This window comes from Crocodylus siamensis, chromosome 7 (assembly GCF_052110815.1).
Source record: "Crocodylus siamensis isolate JL-2025a chromosome 7, ASM5211081v1, whole genome shotgun sequence".
Taxonomy (NCBI): Eukaryota; Metazoa; Chordata; order Crocodylia; family Crocodylidae; genus Crocodylus; species Crocodylus siamensis.
This window is the reverse complement of record NC_143401.1, coordinates 66,232,156-66,256,941: the sequence shown is the minus strand read 5'-3', so window position 1 is coordinate 66,256,941 and position 24,786 is coordinate 66,232,156. Positions and strand designations below refer to the sequence as shown.

General features: G+C 44.4%; 1 protein-coding gene across 14 annotated transcripts in view; it reads right to left on the bottom strand.

Moving 5' to 3' along the window:
- PCGF5 (polycomb group ring finger 5) overlaps positions 1 to 24,786 on the bottom strand; it is a 104,950-nt gene that overhangs the window by 27,844 nt on the left and 52,320 nt on the right. For 7 of the 14 annotated variants that reach the window (XM_090057055.1, XM_090057061.1, XM_090057056.1 and 4 more), the window contains 2 exons: positions 22,507 to 22,768; positions 3,178 to 3,274 (listed from right to left, as the gene is read on the bottom strand). In XM_090057055.1, coding sequence (XP_089913181.1) covers positions 3,178 to 3,274; positions 22,507 to 22,768 — 359 coding nt within the window. Of the gene's footprint in view, positions 1 to 3,177; positions 3,275 to 22,506; positions 22,769 to 23,020; positions 23,685 to 24,786 lie in introns of those variants that run through there. The other 7 variants (XR_016443456.1, XR_016443455.1, XR_016443457.1 and 4 more) reach the window with 3 other exon arrangements.

Here is a 24,786-nt window from a genome sequence, read left to right as displayed (position 1 = left end):
GGGAAAACAGTGGCCAATGTCCTGATGCTGTGAGGTTTGTTAAAATATGCTCAGAAGTTCCAAGGAAGAGGGCCATGTCTCCTGATACAGGAGGCAAAAATGCTCAGTCTGTACCAATCTGACCACGGGGTAAAATTCCTTTCTGAACCCAAATATGGTGATCAATCTGACCCGAGCAGAGGGGCAAGAACTTACAGCCAGGAACCTCTGGGCTTAAGTCCCAACAAGAGCAATGACACACCTCAGTCAAAATCCCAAGTTTGACAGTAGTCACACCCAATGCTTCTGAGGGAGATGACTCCTCCACAGCTTGTATAGCAACAGGAGGGGGAAAATATCCCTCCCAGCCCCACGTGGCAACCAGCAAAGCCCAGAAGCACAGAAAATACCTACAGTGCAACACAGATATAGCAATTCTTAAGATCATTCTTGATCAATGCTTGTCCATCCTCTTCTTGACCACTTCCAGTGATGGATATTCCACAACTTCTGAAGAGATAAATAATCTCACTGCCTTACTGTTCTAACAGTGAAGTTTTTCCTGATATTCAATCTAAATTTACTTTGTTGCAATTTCAAGCCTTTGGTCTGCATCCCACTGCAGCAAGAGTAAAAAAGTATTTTCTCTCTTCTTTGTGACAGTCCATCAGATATTTGAAGATGTCACGGTCTTGAATATATTACTACCAAGGGCTCTAACATTTTCCCTGCCATTTCCCTCAGTATCATCAAAACTTTTTTTGTTCATGGTGCATACATAATAGACCTATTTGCTTTAAGTTAAAAATATATATGCAGTACTTATTGCCATATCACATGTAATTACTGCATTTTTAGGACATATGATGGGCTTTCAGAAAAGTCAGAATAAATTATGTACATTAAGCCATGTTGTTAACATCAGAAAAGAGATAACACTATTCACTCATTCTTCTTATTTTATAAGTTTAACCTTTTAAAATATTTTAGAATACATAAATAATCTAATAAATTACTGGTTTTATGCAGTCTTTTGGCAGAATAAACCTAGTTACCATAAAAGAGATACCAGGAAGTTTCCAGAGAAAGTGTCTCTTTCTGCACTTCTGGCAAAGCTTCTCTCACCCTGGTTAGAGCACATAATGATTTTACAAATGCAGACCGCTATGTAAATCAGAAAACGCATCTTCTGCAGAAGTGAAACTGACGTAAATTAATTGTGAACAGTACATACTATATATTGTCTGCTGGGTGGACAATCACAATGTGAAACAACTATAAACATTCTTTCTTTATAGATAGATGGACAGATAGATAAAGAAAGCCTTCTACAAAAGGTATATTCCCCCACAAGACTAGAAAGATGGTTCTTAAGACATTTTCTAACAAAACTGGTTAGAGGAAATTAAACTGCATTTTCCTCATTTGCCTTTCTAGTAAGTAATTTCAGCATGTCATTCTCCCACAAACTGTTCTACACACTCAAACATCTTACCACAGAGCCAAAGGAGATCTGTAGATACCACAAGGGAATTAACAAATAAACTCAACTCAGACAAGACCAATGCCTGATCATTTGTTCATATACTGACTTCAAAAGGACATTTTTTTCAATTTTGATCATTAGCTCTACCGGTAGAATATCTTACAAAACAACACCTTAGAAAACAATAACAGCATATAAAAAAAACTCTTTTTTTTATTTGTATGCAAGGCAAAGGATAGAGAAAAAGAAGATTATAGTCCACCATGCTTCCTCAAAAGATGAACTCATATCAAACTGGTTTGTTTAGCATGGATCAGGCACCTATTACAGCTTGCCTTAGCTTAGATGATATAAATTCAATTATCAGTTTCATTACTGAAACAAATAAAGGAGATATCCCACATTCTCTCCATTAAGGGTTACAGTGGACTATCGTGTTTGGCATCTCAACCAACCTATAGGATTCCATACTTATCTTTTGGCTTCTTCCAATAGTAAATACTTTACAATGTGGAAAATCAGTTATAGACATAAATGTGAACATTTTCCAGGAGTAGCCTCCTCAGTCTCCAAGAGCTACAACCACTGACTAATGAAGACTGTTCAGTGAAGTAGCTGAGATAGATATTATAGATATGGAAATGTTTTATGCCTCTGACTTCAATTTATTTTCATCCCTTGTTAATTCACAAAATTCTATTAAAACAAATATTTCTTTTAAGACACTAGATTCTACTGAGAGAATCTTCCTTTTTAAATAAAGGCAGTAATTACCTTATTTATAAGATAGAAATCAAGAAACATGTCACTAGGAATGGAGGAACTCATTTTTCCTGTAACTTGTGAAGATCCCATTCATGGGACATCATAATTTGCCAGGTTTGCTATTCCTATTTCATAAAATATTAACACTGAAATCCTTTAGGATGAAGAGCACTGTGTGCACCTTGTACTAAAAGGGGATTTCCAACTAGGTGAGGTCTAAGAACTTGAATGAATCAAAATTATATAGCTGATTAATCAAACTTTAATGGTGTTGTAGCCCAGTGGAACATATAAAGTTTAATGCCAATTAATTTACTAACCTAGATCAAATGATCATCTGCATCGGTAAACATACTATATGCAATCCCTGTTGAACCAGTTAACTGGAACAGGGAAACTCTTCGGAAATCTGATCCAAGGTTGTAAGAAACAAAGAGATAACAGACTTAAAATGCAGCCACAGAAATGGCAGTTTCTGAAATACTTTTCAGGGAATATATCAAGTTTGTACCACTACTCTTTTCCTAGTTACAATATAAACTTATTTCTAACATGGATGATCAAAAGTCTTTCTCCTTTTAAATTATCCTAATCTGTATAGAGGTCTGTTAAGATAACAAGTTTCACTTTTCTGCTCAAACTTCTGAACACAGGAAAGAAATACAAAAGATGAAAGGGGGAGCTTTCATGAAGGGTTAGGGTTAGGTTTTTAGCTAATTTGCTGATTGTATAATACTGTTCTGCTATACTTTAGCCATAGTTGGGTATCCAGTTCATTTTTATTTTTTTAAAATTAAGGATATCAAGAACTTACACATAAAAGAGTTTTTTAGCATTTGTATATAGATTCATAAAATGAAATTTCCTCAGAATAAAAACCGTATTAAGGAATTTTTAAAAAGCACCATTCCATATATTTAATCAAACTTTGTTTAATGCCATCTTACCTTAACATTTCTAATGGATTGGTCTCGTGCACCTGATTGCCACATCTGGGGCAATCATTACTGTCTTCAAAGTGCTGAACAATACAAGTCTTACAAACTGTACAAAGCAAAAATAAACAGTGTTAGGCAAAATGTGAACAATGCAGCATTTCTAGATCAAGAAAATATTATTGTTCACAAATGACCTACTATAAAAAAAAACCCAACCAGACAAAAACAAAACAAAACAAACAGGCCAGCGTTAACTAGATAATGTAGCAAAAACTAGAGAGGTAACAGAAAACGTACTGTTTTGTACTGTCCTGTTCCCCAAAGTCATGACTAGCTGTGCTCAGTGATGATATTATTGTATTGAGTCAATCAGAACAGGTTAGGCAAGTTTTAGTTTTCATTTTAATTCTTGTTTTTATAATCCTCACAACATTACAGAACGCATAATCACAGCACTTCGTCCTTAATCAAAGTCCAAGACAGAGTGTACTAAAAACTACAAAAGAGCAGCAGCTGACTGCAATTTAACATCTGTTTTTGAAAATTCTAGAATTCTCAAAAATCCGACACTTATTAAAAATACACTACTACATCAAGGAGTAGCGGTGGCTGCTCCCGGAACAGTGGCTGCACATGGAGCAGCAGTGCAGGGTGGTGGATACAGCTGCTGGGTACAAGCTTCCCCCTCCGTGTCCGGGGTGGCGGGGGTGCGGAGGAGGGAAGGGTAGTGGGAGGCAGTTGCAAAGCAGCGGCCGCACACAGTTTAAAAAATCTGGAATTTTCAAGTTTCCAGCAGGTACTAGGTCCCAAAGACGCCGGATTTATGAGGTTATACTGTATCTTTGCTCTTTTAGAAAGTTTTAGATAAAATTGAATATATAACAAGAGTCCCAAAGGTAGAAGCAAGTTACGTTTCTACTAAGATGCAAGGCCTTCAACATTAGTGATGTCAGGACTGATAAACATTAATATATGAATCTTAATATCCAGAACAGATTCATTGATACTGCATTAAAAACCCAACAATGTCATTTAATCCTATAAACTGTTACTAAACCAAGCAAAGTATTGCAACACGGTTTCTTCCAAACACAATTAATTACAGACTTTACTGCCATTAATACTAAAAATGAAACAAAACTTGTTAATACCCAATAGGTTGGTTCTTACATGTGTCATTTTTCACCTACACTGAAACAATTGCAAATACTTTAATAAATGGACATAAAAAGTGTTGGCAATTCCAGTATAGCTTCTGCTGATAGAACTTCTTTTTCCATCCATTATCCAAGAGCCAAGACCACTTCTAAAACAAATTGCTAAAGACTATGGACATGGAGATTTCTGAGGAACTCCTAAAATCTTCACAAAAATAAAAAGTCAAACGTTTAATAATTTGGGCAGCCAGTACAACAAGCCAACTGGATAGTCAGGAAAGTTAAAGCAAATTAACTAAAGTTGTGAAATTAGTGCACATACATTAACATGTATTAAACCTGTATGTGAACACTGCAACTGGGATTCAGTGCACTTTAACTTGTGTACATTAACTTGATAGCTTTAGCTGAGCAGCCAGAAACAATTTCAGAGCTGCGGGTGGGAACACGCTGGATAGGGTCCAAAATGGGTTGGCGATCCAACCTAATTGCCACCATTGCTTCTCCTTGGTCCCTTGCTATATTGACAGAACATAGAAGTGTTATAAAATTAGAGATCCACATCTGTACACTAGCTGATCATATTTTCTTTCCAGATACGCTTAGCAATTTAGTTGTTAGCAGCATTTTATATGAATGTTGTATAGTCATGACAGTGACTGAAGTACAAGTGAGAGAACAAGGAGGTGCCAGCAGCCAATACCATTAACTAAGCTTGCATCTTCTGATAATGTAGTGCCACAGATCTTGGCAAGTTCTAACACTTTACTGATAGGTGTTACTATTCTATGTGGCAATGAAAAAAAGATGCATATCTAATAATCTGTATTTTTTTACTGACTTTTCCTACTGGGATGTGTGAATTCTCAGCCATTTTTCTGAAAAGTTCTGGAAAGCTTTTATAATAATCAAACGATAACAATGAAGCCAGTTACTTTATCGGGAGAAGACTGAGATACAGCTGCTGAAGGAAGATTGGTTAGAGCATGTTGCTTTTCTTCTGAAGTAAATTGTTGGTGATGTTGAAGAGAATGCTGAGGCTGAAGATTTCTGAGGTCTGTAAGATCCAATGGATGCACAGATCTCAATTCAGCACATCTAAAAGAACAGGGCATTTAGTGTGATGATAATGCCATGGAATCCAGCACAACCATTAGCAGCATCTACATGAAAATTACGTTGAAGGCTATATATGGGATGTTTTCTGTCTGTTCGGTCTTTCTGCCTGACAGCAATATCCGAGCTGAATTTCTGGTGAAAAGCAGGGTGTTAAGTGAATGATGATCCTTGTCCATCAACTTTGAAGGCAGATAAAAATGATGAACAAGAATATTTTTTCACAAATGCAGAAGCTGCTCTCTGAGGAGCTCCTGTTTCTACATGAACATAAGTATGACAAAAGTAGTAAAGATGTTTTAAAAGCTGTCTTACCAGAAACTAAGGATGGACATAACATCTACCTGAAAAATGGCTTTTCCTAAGCAAATAGGACAATGACTACTGTAAATGTCATTGGGAATAGTGTAGACCATTGTGCTGAGTTTGGCATTCTTTTGCAATGCATTACAGTAGCTTAAGTAGGCCTTTGGGTGTATTAAGCAAGGCCAAATGAGCATAACTTTTTCAGAAGACTAGCCAGTCTTATGACATCAAACCTTAATTAAGGGTTCAGGTCAGTGTTTGTAACTCAACCAGCAGGATGACAAAATTACATTTCCTTTCTGACCAAATATGTCAAACTTTTTTCATCAAGTCATGCTATAAGCCTTCGTTTCAGGAAGGGGATAAAAAAGGGGGCTCAGTGCTCTGAGATGACTTCCTCTGTCATCCTTTGCCAATACTCCTGTCCGCAGGCATAACGAAGACCCAGCACCCCTTGGAAATTCTCTCTCAATTTGGGTAAGACTCCCTTACCTGGCTGGCCACAAGTTACAAAAAACGTAGAATTTTAAGACGCACAGATTCCAAGTTGTAAAAGCTTGCTTATTTCTGCTTGAATCATAAAAGTATACCCAGATGTATGCTGTGCTGTTCTTTATTTTCATAGATTTCATAGACATTCGGGCTGGAAGGGACCCCGGAGGATTACGTCCAGCCCCCTGCCCCATGGGCAGGAAGTCAGCAGGGATCAGCAAGATAAACATCTGAATGTGTCTTGAAGGCATTCAAAGTGGGTGCTTGAACTACCTCCAGCAGCAGTCTGTTCCAAACCCTTGGGGGCATGGACAGTAAAGAAGTTCTTCCTTATGTCCAGCCTGAATCGGTCACAGTGGAGTTTGTGACTGTTGGATCTTGTCATCCCTTGGGGTGCTCTGGGGAACAGACGTTTCCCCATATCCTGGTGAACAACCCTGATAAATTTGTAGGTGGCCACCAGATTGCCCCCGAGTCTGAGATTTTCCAGGCTGAAGAGTCCAATGGCTCTCAGCCTCTCACCATAAGGTCTGTTTTCCTGACCTCTGATCATACGTGTGGCTCTCCTCTGCACTCTCTCAAGCTTCTCCACATCCTTTTTGAATTCTAGAGCCCAAAACTGGATGCAGTACTCCAGCTGCGGCCTCACCAAGGCCGAGTACAAGGGGAAAATGACGTTGTGGGATTTGCCTGAGAAGCATCTATGGATGCAAGCCAGCGTTTTGCTCGCTTACTAGCTGCAGCATCACACTGAAGGTTCATGTTCATCTTGTGGTCGATCATGACCCCCCAAGTCCCTTTCATATGTAGTGCTGACCAGTGTATCACTGCCGAGCCTATAAGCATGCTGCAGGTTTTTCCTCCCAAGGTGGAGAATCTTGAATTTTTTGGTGTTAAACACCATCAGGTTCTCATTGGCCCATTTCATGAGCCTGTCAAGATCTTGCTAAATGGGTACTTTGTGTCTTTTTTTCACCAGTCCCATGGGACACCCCTGGCCACTGTGGGTCAGGGATGCCCAGGTGAGGGAGATTCCTTACCCTCCATCAGTGCTGACCTTGTGAAGGAACACCTTGACAGGCTGGAGATCTTCAAGACAGCTGGCCCTGATGGTTTACACCCAAGGGTACTCAAGGAGCTGGCTAGCATCATAGCTCAGCCCCTAGCACGGATCTTTGAGAACTCTTGGCGCTCTGGTGCAGTGCCTGATGATTGGAAGAAGGTCAATGTTGTGCCTATCTTGAAAAAGAGGGAGGAAAGTAGATCCCACAAACTACAGGCCCATCGGCCTGACCTCTATCCTGGGGAAGGTCTTGGAAAAGATTATCAAAGAGGCCATCCTTAACAGACTAGCTGAAGGTAATATCTTGAGGGATACCCAGAACAGATCTGTTGTGGGTACGTCTTGCTTGACCAATCTCTTTTCCTTTTACGACCAGGTAACCTATCACCCCGACAAGGGGAAGAGATTGATGTCGCATATCTTGACTTTAAAAAAGCCTTTGATCTGGTACCTTGGGTCCACCACGATCTGCTGGCTGGGAAATTGGCTGTGTGGTCAGACCCAGAGGGTAGTGGTTTATGGAAGTCAATCATCATGGTGCCCTGTGACCAGTGGGGTCCCGCAGGGCTCTGTACTTGAACTTGTATTGTTCAACATCTTCATTAATGATATGGACACTGGAGTCAGAAGTGGACTGGCCAAGTTTGCCAACAACACCAAACTTTGGGATAAAGCATCCACACCTGAGGACAGGAAGCCAATCCAGGCTGACCTTGACAGGCTTAGGAAATGGGCGGATGAGAACCTGATGATGTTTAATACCGAAAAATGCAAGGTTCTTCACCTTGGGAAGAAAAACCTGCAGCATGCTTATAGGCTTGGCAGTGCTACACTGGCTAGTACTACAGATGAGAAGGACTTGGGGGTCATGTTGACCACAAGATGAACATGAGCCTTCAATGTGACGTTGCAGGTAGTAAACTGAGCAAAACGCTGGCTTGCATCCATAAATGCTTCTCAAGCAAATCCCAGGACGTCATTCTCCCACTGTACTCAGCCTTGGTGAGGCCGCAGCTGGAGTACCGCATCCAGTTTTGGGCTCCACAATTCAAAAAGGATGTGGAGAAGCTTGAGAGAGTCCAGGGAAGAGCCACACACATGATCAGGAAAACAGAACTCACAACAACAGGCTGAGAGCCATGGGACTCTTCAGCCTGGAAAAGTGCAAAGTGCAGTCTCAGGGGTGATCTGATGGCCACATATAAGTTTATAAGGCGTGTCCACCAGGATGTGGTAGCACGTTTGTTCACCAGAGCGCCCCAAAGGATGACAAGGTTGAATGGTTATAAACTCCTGCAAGACTGTTTCAGACTGGACACAAGGAAGGATTTCTTTACTGTCCGAGCCCCCAAGATCTGGAATAGCCTGCCATCGGAGGTAGTTCAAGCACCTACTTTGAACGCCTTCAAGAGAAATTTGGATGTTTATCTTGCTGGGATCCTATGACCCCAGCTGACTTCCTGCCCCTGGGGCTGCGGGCTGGATGCAATGATCTTCCGAGGTCCCTTCCAACCCTAACAGGGATGAAATTTGTGAAAACTCCCTAAGTGGCCCTCAGGCCCAAATAAATTGCTCATCCTTGTACATATTCCTTGCAAAGCAAAAAAACCCAAACAAACCCAAACAGTTTGATTAAAATTTCATGCAACTACCTTAAAACACTAGGACAGCTTATACATTTGGAAAAAATACTGAACTGTAAATTATTACTGATATTATCTAGAGCAACTTTTCCTTTTTTACCCAGAACTGTGCTGCCATTAGGAATTGTCTACAAGTAGCAGCTGATGTTCTTCCTCCAAATCTTTGAACTCACCTCAATAGATATATAAACGTATGTCAGTACTGCTACCCATATCAACACCAAAGGAATAAAACATGAGTGATAGTAAGTATATGTGCACATATATATGTAGACATATATATCAGTTTAGCTTCTTTAAACTTAAACACAGGTGAAGGGAAAGAGGCTTCTAAAATGCTGATTAGTTTTCCCTGGAACAATATGTATTATGACATATACATTTTTCACGCAATTTCCTATTTCTACAAAAAGACATTTTCAACATACTGTGCGCTACAGGCCAAATTCTATAGGCATGCCGATACATCAATCCATATCGTATTGGCACTGATAAAAAGCTCCTGGCCACTGTATCCACCCTTGGGGAAGCATAGGAGGCATATACCCCCTGCATTTATGTGTGGAGCAAGGGCAGACTACACGCCTGGGGCTGTGCCCAGGGTAAGCAGGGCAGGTGAAGGTACTGAGGAGGGGGCTATGGCAAATTCTGGGATGGCTGTAGCCCAACCTGTAGGTCCACTCCCAATACTACCACTGCCCTGTCCCCACCCACTCTGAGTGCAGCTGTAGCCCAGCCCCCAGCCTGCACCAGGCAGCCCACCCTCATACTGCACACAAATCTAGGGGACGCATGCCCCCAGTGCCGCCCCAGGGGTCTGTGCAGTGGCAGGAGCTGCCCCTTCCTTCCCCACCTCCACGCCCCCTGGATGAACTGCCCGCGGCTCTGTCCTGTGTCCTCCACACCTCACGGTCTGGGCTGGGAAGCACCTGTCCCTACCCCAGCCCTAGCCCTACTCCCTTCCTCACCATGGGGGCCTTGATCTGCCCACCCACACCCCTACCCTCTTCCACTGTCCTTCCCCCCCCCAAACTTACTGGCAAGATGCTGCTCTGCAAGCTGCAAGGCTGCATATTGGTAATTGGATTGGTTTGGGCTGGTTAATAATTGGACTACAGTATTGGCCAAGAAAATCTTTATTGGTGCACCCCTACTATATTCCCTTCAAACCCAGCCAAAGTCAAGGAAATAGTGGAAACACAGAACCAGAGTAAATCACTTTACAAAGGCAACCCCATCTTTACTCCACTGAGGCAAAGGAGGGAATACTGGGAAGAACTTCACTGCCAGGAGTCCAACAGCTCTATCCTGTCTGTTCCTGTATCCACAGCAAAGTAACAAGACAACTGATACAAGGAAAAGCTTCTCTGTAAAATCAGCTTTATTAAGCTAACAATGTTAATTCTTTAGTTGCCAAAATAACATTATTTAGAAAAGCGTTCCGGAAACATTAACCTGTTATTTTGTTCAAAAGCATAAATAAAGTTGTTTGTCAATCACTTATGCACATACAATGCAGCATTTCATGAAAGGACCAACTATTACTTTAAATCCAGCTTAAACAGAAAAACAACAGAAGACCCAAATCACTTTTTTGGAAATTCTCCCATGGCATCTACCTTCCACTTACATACTTAATTAAATGTATATATGCCTTAGGTACACAACTGCAACAAGCAAAATGCTCAAATGATAAATCACAGAAACAGAAAACTAGGGTTGAAAGCGACCTTGGAAGATCATTTAGTCCAGTGGTTCTCACCTTTTTTGTACCAGGACCCATTTGTAAATACTGATAGTCATGACCCAGAGCCCCTTACTCCCAACTCATTGTCTCCCAACCCCAGGCATCAGCCCCTGGTCTGTGGGGTATGGGGAGCCCCATGTAGCCTCTTGAAGCCTGGAACTCTGCCAGTCTGCAACGGAAAACCCATAGTTTCCCATGATTTCTCCTTTAAAGGAAAATCCATTTTTAGAGTTTGTTTGCAACCCTTTCATATATTCTTGGGATTCACATTTGGGTTGTGATCCATGGTTTGAGAAACGCTGTCCAACTCCCTGCCCAAAGCAGGACCATCTCCAACTAGATCATCCCAGCTAGGGCTCTGTCTAGCTTGGTCATAGAAACCTCCAAGGATGGAGATGCCACCACCTGAGTAACCCAGTACAGTGTTTTACTAACCTCTCCTACTGAGGAAATTCTTCCTAATATCTAACCTAAACCTCCCCTGCTTTGACCTCAGACCATTGCTCCTTGTTCTGTCATCTGCCACCATTGAGTACAGTCCAGATTCATCCTCTTTTGAACTCCCTTCAGGTAGTTGAAGGCTGCTATCACATCCCCTCTTGGTCTTCTGTTTCCTGGACTAAATAAGGCCAGTTCCCTCAGCCTCTTCTCATAAGCAGGGATTCTGATTTTCCGCGATAAAACCCCCCTCAAATTCTCTGATAACCCTCCCCCCCACCATGATTAAAATGAAAGGCTCCTCAGCATACAGAGCTGGGGGCACAGGTCCCCCGAGCCCCCAGGAGCATGTGCCGTGGCGGGAAGCTGGCCTCACCCCCTGGACAAGCCACCCACAGCCCTGTCCTATTCCTTGCTGGGGCCTGGTGGGCACACGTTGCAGTCCCAGGCACCAAACCCCCCTCCCATGATTGGCAACAACCACCAGCCCTGCCCAACTCCCTCCCTATAGGGGTCTCAATCCTTTACCCCCTCACAACTTACCTATGGGAGCTGCTTTCCACACTGCCTGACTGCCCTCCTCCTGCTCTCTTGCAGGTCCCTGCAGGCTAGAAATCTGCCAGCCTGCAGATAGGTCTTTGCAAAACTGCAAAATCCATGGGTTTCTCTGTTAAAATGAGAAATCTGCGTTTTCCTCGGGTAAAGGGGAAAACCTGTGTTTTTGTCCGTTTTACTGTGGGAAATGGAAAACTTGGATCCCTGCTCACAGGTCATGATCCTCCAGCCCACTCACCAGTTTTGTTTCCCTCTGCTGGCCCCTCTTCAGTTTATCCACATCCTTTCTGTAGTGGGAGGCCCAAAACTGAACACAGTACTCCAGATGTAGCCTCATCCATGCTGAACAGAGGGGAAGAATCACTTCCCTTGACCTTCTGGCAATACTCCTACCAAGACGAGTATGCTGTTAGCCTTCTTGGCAACAAGGGCACACTATTGGCTCATATTCAATGCCTTGTCTACTGTAAACCCCAGGTCCTTTTCTGCAGTGCTGCTGCCCAGCCAGTCGGCCCCCAGCCTGTACCAGTGCATGGGACTGCTCTGTTTTACCTGCAGGACTTCGCATGTGTCCTTGCTGCACCTCACGAGATTTCTTTTGGCCCAATCCATCAATTTGTCTAGGTCACTCTGACTCCTAGCCCCACCCTCCAGTGTATCTACTACGCCACACAGCTTGGTGTCATCTGCAAACTTACGGAGGATGCACTCTATGCCACCTTCCAAGTTGTTGATGAAGACACTGAACAAAACCAGCCCCAGGATCTATGCCAGGGTACTCCACTTGATACCAGCTGTCAAACAGACATTGAGCCATTACTACCTCCTGAATCCAATGCTCCAGCCAGTTTTCTATCAACCTCACAGTCCATTTATCCAGCCCATACTTCCTTAGCTTGCCTGCAAGAATGTTATGGGAGACCATATCAAAAGCCTTGCTAAAAATCAAAGTATATCACATCCACCTGTCTCTCTGCATCCACAGAGCCAGTTATCTCATCAGAAAAGGCAATCAGGTTGGGCAGGCATGACCTGCCTTTAGTGAATCCATGCTGACTGTTCCTAATCCCCTTCTCCTCCATGTGCTTAGAAATGGATTCCTTGAGGAACTGCTCCATGATTTTTATCGGGACTGAGGTGAGGCTGACTGGTCTGTAGTTCCTTGGATCCTCCTTTTTCTCTTTCTTAAACATGGACACTATATTTGCCTTTTTCCAATTAACCAGGAACTCTCCTGATCACCACTGATTTTCAAAGAAGATGTCCAGCAGCTCTGTAATCACATCAACCAAATCTCTGTGCTCTCGGGTGTATCCCATCTGGCCCCATGGACTTGTATATGTCCCCAGCTTGTTCTTTCACCACTGTTGAGTGCTCACTTCCTCCCCAAACTGTGGTGCTAGGTGCAGTAGTCTGGGAGCTGACCTTGCCTGTGAACACTGAGGTGAAAAACCACTGAGTACTTCACCTCCTGCATTCTCCATCACTAGGCTGCATCCCTCATTCAGGAAGGGACTCATACTCTTTCCCTGACCTTCCTCCTGTTACTGGCATACTTGTAGAAACCCTTCTTGTTCCCCTTCCCATCCCTTGCTAGCTGCAACTCCAACTGCGCTTTGGCCTTCCTAATCTTATCCCTTGCATGCCAGAGCAATACTCTTATATTCCTCCCTAGTTATCAAGTTTCCACTTCTTATAAGCTTCTTTGTTGTGATTTAGTTTACAGGTTTACCTTGATTTATGCGATACATGAACGCTGCATAAAGCAAACCTACTTTATAATGTAAGAAACAGGGATAGGTTCCCATGTTGGCTGCTCTCAGGGCCTTTCTAGCATGGGCCGGGGTAAGTATGGACAAGCGGGGCCCTGGGCAGTGCGGGGTGTGGCACTCACCCCAGCCCCAGTGGCCCTAGGAGTTGCTGGCGCAGGCCGCCCGCAACAGTGTACAAGTGCCGCCCAGCAGCTACAGGGAGCTGGCATCACCTGCTCCTGGGGCAGTGCAGCAGGAGCTGGGATGAGTGGAGACAGGTAGAGCCCCAGGGGGGTTTGGGGCACAGTGCAGCCCAGTGGCTACAGGCAGCTGGCACCAGCAACTCCCAGGGCTGCTGCACCAAGGGCTGGGGTGAGTGCCACACCCCACACCACCCTGGGGCTCCACTTGTCTGCACTCACCCCAGCCTGCACTGGAGCGGCCCCGGGAGCAGCCAACACCAGCTGCCTGCACCAGGGCATGGTGCAGCCCAGCAGCTACAGGGAGCTGACATCAGCTGCTCTCAGTAGGGCAGCTGCAGCAGGAGCTGAGGTGAGTGGGGACAGGGGTGAGTGGGGATATGGCCCTTTCTCCTCCCCCCACACACTTAACTGTTTGGGCATCTATGCTGATTGTATATGAGCTAATTTACCTCACATAACAATTTATGTCTAAGTATATTAACTGCTTAGGAGCAAATTTGCATATAAAGAGCCCACATAAACTGAGGAAACCTGTACTAAAGAGCTCCACGCTAAAACCAAGCTGGTCTTCTACCATACTTGCTAGTCTTCCTGCACATTGGGATGGTCTGTTCCTACACGTTCAGTAAGGCTTCTACAGCCAGCTCTTCTGGACTCCTCTCTTTGTCAGACTGGCTTCCCAGGGGATTCTACCCATGAGTTCCCTAAGTGAGTCAAAGTCTGCTTTTCTGAAGTCCAGGGTCCTCACTTTGCTGCTCTCCATCCTTCCTTTCCTTTCCTGAACTCAATCATCTTGGGGTCACTGCTGTCCAAATTTCCATCTCCTAGTACATTCCCCACCAACTCTTCCCTGTTTGTGAGCAACTGATCAAGAAGAGCATGGCCCCTAGTGGGCCACTCCAGCACTTGCACTAGGAAGTTGTCCCCACTCTCCAAAAGCTTCTGGGATTGCCTGCGCACTGCTGTACTGCCCTCCCAACAGACGTCTGGGTGATTGAACTTCCCCATGAGAACCAGGATTAGTGATCAGGTAACTTCCGCTGTTTGGAGAAATCCTCATCCATTATTTCTTCCTCCTGGTCTATAGCAGACCCCCACCACAGTATCACCCTTGTTGCTGTCTCCTCTGACCCTAACCCAGAGACTTTTGACAGGCCTATCTCTACTTTCATACCAGAGCTCTGAGCAATCATATGGCTTTTACATGAACTACAAATCCTCTTCTCCCCTGCCTGTCTGTCCTGAAGTTTATAACCATCCATGACAGTGCTTTAGTCATGCGACCTATCCCACCAAGTCCCTGTTATTCCAATCACATCATAGTTCCTTGGTTCTGCAAGTACTTCCAATTCTTCTTACTTGTTTCCCAGACTCCTTGCATTTGTGTACATCCACCTAAGGTAACTTGTCGATTGCCCTTTCTCAGGAAGAATGAGAACACTTCCCCTGTTGCCCCCTCCTACTTGCTCTTCCTTCAGGTCACCCACTTACCTCAGGGCTTTCGTCTCCATCCTCTGGTGTACTGAATTCAAAACCCTCCTCACTAGGTTAGCTAGCCTGTCTGCAAAGACGCTCTTCCCTCTCTTCATCAGGTGGATACTATCTCTTCCTAGCAATCCTTCTTAGAACAACAGCAGTGGTCAAAGAAGCCAAATCTCTGCTGGTGACACCACCTGTGCAGCCAGGCATTGATCTGCACAACGCATCCACTCCTGCGTGGGCTCTTTCCCTTGACTGGAAGCATCGAAAAGAACACTACCTGTGCCCCTGTCCCCTTCACTCTTACATTCAGAGCTCTGTAGTCACTTTTGATCTGCTCAGGGTCTCTCTTGGCAGTATCATTGTTGCCCACATTGATGAACAGCATGGGGTAGTCATAAGAGGACCGGATGAGTCCCACTAATTCCTGTGTGATATCTCAGATCTGGGCTCTGTGCAAGCAGCAGCCTTTCCAAGACAACGAGTCAGGTCAGCAGATGGTTCCCCTGGTCATTTGCATAAGAGAATCTCCAACCACCACCACCCAGCACCTATTCTTGGTGGCAGTGATTTCTATCCTTCCCAACTTGGGAAGGCCTGTCCTGTCCTCCTCCACCAATAGAAGGTGCTCCTCGCCCTCTGTTGCTAGGACTCCATATGTGTTCTCCAGATGAACTGCTGCAGGTGGAGATGAAGATTTCTGCTTGCTGCCAGAGGTCACAAGCTTCCACTTTCCTGGGAGTCTCTCCCTTCTCTAGTGTTTCCTCTGGCAGTTCTTCCTCCAGTCTCAGAGGTCTCCTCCAGCACTGAATCAATGAACTCCTCATGGCAGAGGATGCTTCAGAGCCTCATCACCTCCTCCTGTAGCTCTCTTGCCTATTCCCTGAGACGCATCAAAAGGAAGCACTGTTACAGGCACCTTCCCATCAGCCCATCATTGGAAAAAACCTACAAGCCACAGGCCCCACAGTGCCAAACCTAGACCTGGAAGGAAGCCTCAGTGGCAAGTAGTCCTGCCTGGACAAAGACATCACAGATGCAAGCAGAAACAGTGGCTCTGGTATTGCAACGGCTTCCAGCTCCTGGGTCTATTAATCTGACTCTTCTTTCTTATTCCCTTCTTCCAAGCACACCTTCCCTGGCAAACTTGACTAGAAGCTGGCCTGTTTACTGTTCCTTGGCCTCAAAGAGTTCCTTTTCCCCCTCCTTCCTCATACCAGGCTGAAAGGCTCTCCCCTCAGATGTGGAGCTGGAGGTGGGGCAGAGGGGGAAAGGGCAAGGGGGGCAGCAAACTGATGTGTGAGCTGACCAGCAAACAGCTTGCCCTTTCTGCTGCCTGCCTGATTGCTTGAGGAGTCTCCTTTTACACCCTGCTGGGTCTGGACTGGCTCTGCCACCTTGTTAGATATTCTAGCAGGCACAGGCAGCAATCACTTAGCTAGCAACACTCAACTTCTCAGAGCATGTGCCCCAAACATACACAGCCCACCAAACAAACATTCAGCAAGCTAAAGGCAAGGGCAGCTCTGGATCACTCACCTTCACTGGGCAGGATTTGCTGCCTTGTGCCCGGCTTCTCTTTCCCTTTCCCCTCTTGCTCCCAGCAAACTGTGTGCAAAGAGCTCGCCCTGTTTGCTGCCCCTGTTCACTGGCTCCACGGTCGCTTGGAGAGTCTCATTTTATGCCCTGTTGGGTCTGGGCTCCCTTGTTTGAAAAACAAGCAATATGGATAACAAGATACCACCACAAAGGGTTTTTTGTTTTGGAACCCTGCTTATACCTTGATATAGAATAAGATAACTCCACTGAACTTTAGAACACACTACAAGTTGCATCTAATTTACTTAGGTTCCAGAGGGTGGAGGGGCTGAGGTTGTTTGTCTGAAGCCAGGAAGTTTGGATGAAGTTCTGCTGTGAGCTGGCAGTGGGACTAACTAGTTAGTTTACCATGCAACTTTTTTTTGGTAGAACAAGTCAAAATATTCACAGCACTTACAATTCCTAGCTATACATTTGCAATGAGAAGCAGGCATTTTTAAAAGTTCTGGCCCTGGTCATTTCCCTGTGTGGACTGGCATAAAGCTAGTACTTCCCTCCTTCAACAGCATCATTGTTTATGTGGATAGACTTTTTCTTATAATGACACTTTATCCTTTATTCCCCTGACCTGGATGCACTGCAAGATATCAAAGAGAGATTAAGGGAGTAGGTGCCACTCATTAATATTCTCATCATCCGCATTTAGCATTATTAGCTAAATAGTAGGCTGGGTCCCTAAAAAGTCCCAGTTGGTACAACAGTACTTGAGGGCTGAAAGACGATAGCATTTATTTCCATGAAGAACTCTCTAAGTTCCATCACATCCTACATGATTAGAGTAACATGATTTAGACTTGAAAAACTCTGTGGACTAACAGAGGTGAAAGAACTCGAAAGTGATCATCAACAGTCCCAACAGTTATAGAGTAGGCAATGTGTGAAGTACTCTATTATCATAGCAATATTAGTATTTTTGATGATACGGATCAAAAGGACATGCTTATGGCAATAGACCTTTTCCCTGCAATATACACCCAATGTGTTCTCCCGCACACTGAAGTAATCTCTCTGGGAGAACTAGTTAGTGTTCCTGGACAGCCTCCAGACCGCTATAAGAACTCAGTTTTCCACAGGGACAGTGGCACTAACAGGGATGATGTTGCAATGTAGTGCTGTTGTCAACTATACACACTAAAATTCAAAAGCAAGGTGTCATATACAGGTTCCTTAGTCACTCAGTTACAGTTTAGACTATGATAACAATTTGGTCACAAATCGGTGTAGCTCAGAGAGTTTACCTTCTCTTTGGTTCTTTCTGGCAAAGCACATGGGAATAGCCTCTTTATATGCATCTGCCTCATGGTCCAATACCACCTCCGAATGCTGACTACTGCTACCATTTCTGCTCTGTTTCCACACCATCAAGCAATAAACTCCATACAATACAAGAACCTGAAGTTTCAGATGTGAAAAAACTACTTGTAACCTTTTTTTGCCCCCCTCACAGGGACAAGACACTATATCCCTAGGCAGAAGAACATGGAAACACTGTTAAAAAAACCTCCTCATAATCCTTGAAGCAGATGACTGCTGCTGCAGCACAATGAACCAACTGCCACAATACACTCAAACAGGAATAGGCAAACTCTTAGGTGTAGATATATACGTAAGGGTGTAGGTTGTAGCCGTGTTCATCTAAGGACATACGCAGACAAGGTTCTTTGAGTGAATCTGGTATCTTTTATTAGACCAACTTAAATAGTTGGACAACAATTTTTAAGCAAACTTTTGGGTTAAAAAACCCTTTGTCAGGCTGAGAAAGTTTCAGCAGTTGGTGTGTGCTCTTCCTGGATGGAATGAAAAGTAAAGCAGCCAGAGGCTGGTCTGGTCTGCATGCAAGACAGGCAGTCAGATATCATGGGCAGATGCATAAGATAGGCAAGATGCATACAAGATAGATGAGTCTATGCACTCCACTTCATCAACCTTCTGGATACTTACTAAAAATCATGGACTAAATATAGAGATTGGATTTATGACACAATCTGCCTGACATCTGACTTTCCAGGTACTTCTGCACTATTCATCCCCTTTCTATCCCCACCCACCCAGTCTCTCTCTCACCCATTGGCTCCTCAGTCTATATCTTCACTGACTGCCTATTTTGTATGCACAGCAGCCCAGCCTCTGGCTTCTCTACTTTTCATTCCATCCAGGAAGAGCACACACCACTGCTGAAACTTCAAAAGCCTCACAAAGGGTTTTGAACCCGAAAGCTTGCTTAAAAATTGTTTTCCACCTATTTACGTTGGTCTAATAAAAGATACCAGATTCACCCAAAGAACCTTGTCTGCCCATATATACATAACAAATTATGTCATGGCTGACAAGTTGTCATTTTGCCAGAAAAAAAATTAGTAAAAAACATCGCTTTAATCATTCACCTATTAGATGCAGCCAAGATTATAGACAGCCTAATGTGTCTTAGTATGGTAAGTTTTTTTTTTAATATTCTTTTAGAATTATTAAGTACATACTCCACTGGAGGACTGAGTGGCTAAAGGGATGGGTTATGAAACCTGCAACTTTACTTCTTTCAGCCTCTACCTCACATCCAGTTTTCTTGAGTCTGTAGTGACTAAAAATCCTTGCTGCCTTTGGTAGTGTTGGAGTGATGTTGGAGCTGTGATGGACCAGGAAATGAGAGGCAAGGATTTTTCTGGTGAGAGCAACATCACCCTTGCATCTTGCCTCCTTTGGCTGTTCAGTGGGGCATATGAAATGTTGGTAGCCTTAATTCATATTACAAAATCCCTGTTGGTAGCATTAAGAACAAGCCAAGCACTAAATAAATACAGATAATGAATTATTTTGTAACTACTAAAAGTAGTCCTTCCAAAATAGGGAGAGGAAAGTTCAAGAAATATTGAATAGCTAGTATCTAAACTTCTGTTGTTGTGTTGGTAAAGAGTAGATTTAATTTCTTAGAAATATTGGTCCAATCTGCTCAGAAGCCCCAACACTTTGCTTACAGGAAGAATTCATGGCACTTTTTCACTACTTTACTAAAACAAATTTGAAATTGCCAGCTTATATTAACTACTCTGTATAATAACTGGAAACCATGTATATCAGTTCACCTTTATACCCTGTTTGCTAAGTTAACATCAACTGATTTAGATCATATATAAAAAATAACTACTTGAAATCTGGCACATGATTATTCAAAGCAGGTGCAAAGAACAACTACTAGGAGATAACACTTTGGATGTGACTGAGATGGTTTTAAAGTGCTAGTAACATTTAAAAAAATTTAAGTCTTCTCCAAGTACAGTAAATAGTATATAATAATGATCAGAAAATCTTCCAGAATTGAGCACCATACAAATGGTCTTTTATTATGTGTGGAATACTTTAATACAGAAGGGCTCAACCTCTAGCCCATAGGCCAGATCCAGCCCCCAGAGCTGCATCATGCAGCCTGCGGGGCTCCCTAGGGGTCTGAAGATTTGGCAGTGGGGGGGCAGTGGCAGCCAAATTTCTGAAACTGTGGGGATCCCCATGGGCTCCATAACATGACCCTGCTTACTACTGGGTGCACAAGGCCTTGCAGAGGCAGCACGGGATCTAATCCTGGCGCGCTGGGCCAAATCCCAGTACGCTGCGCTAGGCTGAGGTGTTGTGAAGCCAAATCCTGGTGCAGTCCAATCTCTGTGCACCTAGCTAGCAGAGATGGCACAGGATCGTTTGTGGAGTGTGGTTACAGGCAAAGGGGGTTCACAGCCCAATCCTGGCTCACAGACCAGCCCCGAACCATTCATCTGACCCATGGAGCCAAAGGGTAAAGCACCACACTGCTTTAGTGTCAAGTAAACTTAAATGTTTCAGTTTCATTTTAGTCCTTCAAAGAGTTCCACATTCACACTACCAAGATTTCTTTAAAGGAAGTCTGGCTAATTCCCAATTTTGCAAAAGACTTTGAGGCCCATAAATCCTTTGCAACTATAAAGACCCTAAGAAATGTCACCATAAAAAACCGGAATATTAAAAACAAAGAAAAGAAACAGGTATTTTGTTGGGGAAACCAAAGCATATCTTCTTTTCATTATGGTTTTACTATGGGGCAAAAATACCATTTTTATTAATAAACCTGAAAACCGAACAGAAGTGCACTGTAAAAAAATTGTGTTTGCTAGTCTGAACTCTTTTCCGATCTAACGATTTTCAATTTTTTGCTCCAAATTTAGACAGTTTTTTCTAGTTCAGCTAACTGCATAAAAGGTTTTAAATGTTAAGGTTCCCTCAAACTAAGTTATTTATTGCAAGGAAAGACGTTTAAGAGAGAAAAAATAATATTCCCTGTATTTTAAAAGTTATTTTTGCTGAAATTTTGCTTAACAAAGAAAAGAAACCATCTACCAAAACACACAAAAAAGCAAACAAAAAAGCCAAAAGCCTTGAATCCCTTGACTGACATCAGACATGTAAACCTGTGGTCCAAAAGAACTTTTGTGAAATATATGCTTAAAGTAAAAAGAGAAGGTTCAAACAAAACTATGCTCACAACCCTAAACAACGGTGATCACAATAAAAGATCATTTTTCCAAATTATACATTTTAGCTCTCTTTGTCATTCCATGCTAGATTTGTCAGGGTGCATCACCAGGTCCTGCAAATTAATAAAGACAATCATAATTAAATAGAACAATGCTTCACAGAAAATGAAGAAAACCCTAGCATAGGGACCTTAGAGGTTTGATCAAATCTGTTAGCCGTGGCTGACAAATGGAAAATCTACTACAAAATAAATGGCTCCTGTTCTTTTCCCCCCCCCAGTTCTAATTTTACCTGTAAAGTTGCCAAATATTGTAGAGGTGTGAATAAATGGCTTGCTATGCAAAAGCTGCATATATGCACTTACCTTAAAGTTCCAGTGACAAACTTGTAAACATTTATGCAAAGGTTACTCATGCAAGTAATCCCACTGACTTGACAAAATTACTCATGTGTTTAAAATGACATGTGCCCTACCGCTTGAAATGTGGGCTGAAAGCATGTCTTGTGAGAGATTATTCGGGTTGTCTATTCACAAGTCTTTCACTGTTGTTCAGGGACAGAGCTAAAGAGGGGAAATCAGTTTCTTGATAAGTTTCTGCCATGCTGAGTTAACTCAAGAGGCAGGCAGGCCAGGCCTTTTGGTAGGACAAGCAACATACAAGAAAGCTTTAAGAACTGAAACAAAAAAGTTCAAACCTGACATTCCCCAGCATGACTGGCTCTGTGCAGCAAGACCCTCCTAACTGAAGTAAAGGAGGCAGTCAGTTTGGATACTGAATCCAAATACAACTATTGTTTATATACTATATGGACACAATCCAGTACTGTAAAAAGAAAAGACTTGATTCTAGCAGACAGCCACTCAATGTTTCCAACTCTTTACTTTCCCAGGAAGGAAACTCACTAGCATGGTCCCTACCTAGATGCAAGGAAAGAGGAGGATGGGGTTAGAAAGGTCTCGACAAGCCTCCCACAGAAACCACATCGTGAGCGGTAAAGGCCGTGCTGATCCTGACCCTATTTATAAGATGCTGCTGCTTGTCTGCAGGTCCCTGAGGAGTCTCAGGGGAGCTCCAGCCATGTGAAGTGCCAATGTGAAGTTATAAGAGGGGCAGGCTGGACCCCCTGCTCCTCACTGCAGCCCGTCAGAAGCTGGCGAGTCCTTTGGAAATACCCAGTATGGAACAGGCTCTCTCAGACACAAGCTTTGGCCACCCCCAAAAAAATTTAAAAAAGAAGAGAAAGGAAAAAAGAGCGGCTATGCCCTGAGCGGTGGCTGGCACAGGACTCACAGGTGTGGAGGCACTCGGTGACGGTGGTGGGCTTGATGAGATAGCCTTTACAGATGTAACAGGTGATGTGAGGGTTGAAGTCTTTCACCAAGTGCTTCCTCTGCGCAGCCATCCGTGGGGCAGGCGGGCCGGGAGGCAGAGTCGGGCCGGGCTTCACCAGGGCTGCTGCGCCGCTCGCGGCATGGGGGGCGATCCCGCAGCTCCGATTAGCAGGGCGTCGCTCCCGCGGGCCGCTCGGCGGCGGGGCCAGGCGCGGCCATACCTGCGGCACAGCGGGGAGGAGAGCGGTCAGCGCGGGCGGGCTGGGCCGTGTCGCAACACTTGGCCGGGTGCGGGTTTATGTAACGCGCCCAGCCCGGCCCCGGCCGACAGGTGCAGAGGCCGCCGCTCCCCCGCAGAGGCTGGAGGCGGACAGGCCGCACGCCGCGGCCCGGAGAAGGCGCAGGGTCCCGTTGCCCGCGCGCGGGGCCGGGGCTCCCGCGCCCCCCGCCCGCACCTGCGGCCCCTCGCCTACCTGCGCACCCCTCGGCCTTCGGCCGCCCCGCCGCGCCGCGCCGCGAAACAGAAAGGGAAACAGCGTGCGTCTCCCGCCCCCTCCAGCCCGCCCTCCCTTGCCGCCGGGCGGCCGCGGCCGGCCCCAGCGCTGGCGGTCGGGTGGGACAGGCGCGCAGGCGCTGCTCCCCGGCCGAGCCCTCCTGCGCCACAGCGCCGGCCGCCGCGGGGAGGCGAGGCGAGGCAGGGCGGGGCGGGCCAGCGGCCCTGGCCGGGCCGGAGGCACGCGGGAGCCCCGCGCCCTCCCCTCAGCGCGCCCCGGAGGCGCCGCCATGTCCTGCAGCGAAGCGCTGCTCCCCCAAACCTTCGGGGCAGACGGAAACTTCAAAACTTTTAAGTCCTGCCTGGCGCTGCCCTTGTAACCTGGGCCCGGAGCCTCCAGCAGCCTCCGCCGGCTTCCCCTGCCCTCCCGTCCCGTTCCTTCCCGCTCCCTATCCAGGGGAGGGGACCAGCTCAAGGACTTGTGCCCCACGAGGGCTGCCACGATGCATCTCTTCAAGCAAGCCGGGGCAGGTACAAGGGGGTGGACTTGATTAAATGTAAAAACAGCCATCTCAGCCTACTCTCCATGCCTTACTTGGGGCTATGTACTCAATACGTGATATTATTTTACATTTTTAATTAATAAATACGTGTTTCTGATGAAATCCTAACTCTCGTGCCTGTCTAATTCATTGTTAACAACCTTTACTTGTGTAAATATCAGCTTGGAAAAGGGAACCAAGAAAAAGGAACCAATGTGCAAGGGGGGTAGCTGGACCGGATGATCTGTAAGGTCCCTTCCAGCCTCTGAAACTTCAGCCTTGTGCCCCGTACTTCCCACAAGAATTGGGACTTGGCTCTGTGCAAGCACCTGTGACTGCGCCATGCTGTGTGGAACAGCTGTGGCCAGGGGGTTTTCCATGTCACTTCCGAACCCTTTGCTTGCGTAGGCCTAGACTCAGTTTAATCCTTCCCAGTTAAGCCAAACTACAAATGTTTCAACAGCTGAGGCCTAATCCACGTACTTGAAACTTTAATATCCAAGTGGAGCCTTGTTAGAAGACTAGACCTGGTTTCACTTATAAAAATTTTTTAAGTGTAATGGTAAGGTAAGGGCAAAGGATTATAACTTAAAAAAAAGGCTGAGGTTTTGAATTCAACAACAGTTAGTTTTGGGAGAAGACTTCTCCACAACATCAATGGAAGTTTCTTAAATTATACTAAGGTTGACTTCACAGTAAAAAACAGCATGTACTATGGTTTAACAAGAAGTAAATGTTTGTGGTTTGGTCCTTGTGCCACTAACCACTGTTTGTCATTTGATCATATTATAAACTCTTTCAATCTTAACATTAGAAAATATCAACCTCACAAAGAGAGAACATGCAATTTATGAAAATATTTGTTTGTTAAATCACTTGAAGGAAGGATAAGGAAACCCTGGAGAGAAAATAGTCCTAAATGCCTTTAGAAGTTTCAAAACATTGCAAGTGTATGTAAAAACATAACTGTAATATTTTTCTTGGTTTAAAACACTTTATCCAGAGGAGTATTAAAAAAGGTTTTAAGACTGACTCTTCTAAAGCTGTTCTGTTCTTACATATAAATCGATGGGCAGAGCCTCAGCTTAGGAAATATGTTTAAAAAAGGCATTTTTATAGATTATATTATTAGTTTTAAGGAACAGATCTTAAACATCATCTAAGAAAAAAGTTAAGACTGAAGAAATGCAACTCTGAAACTGAA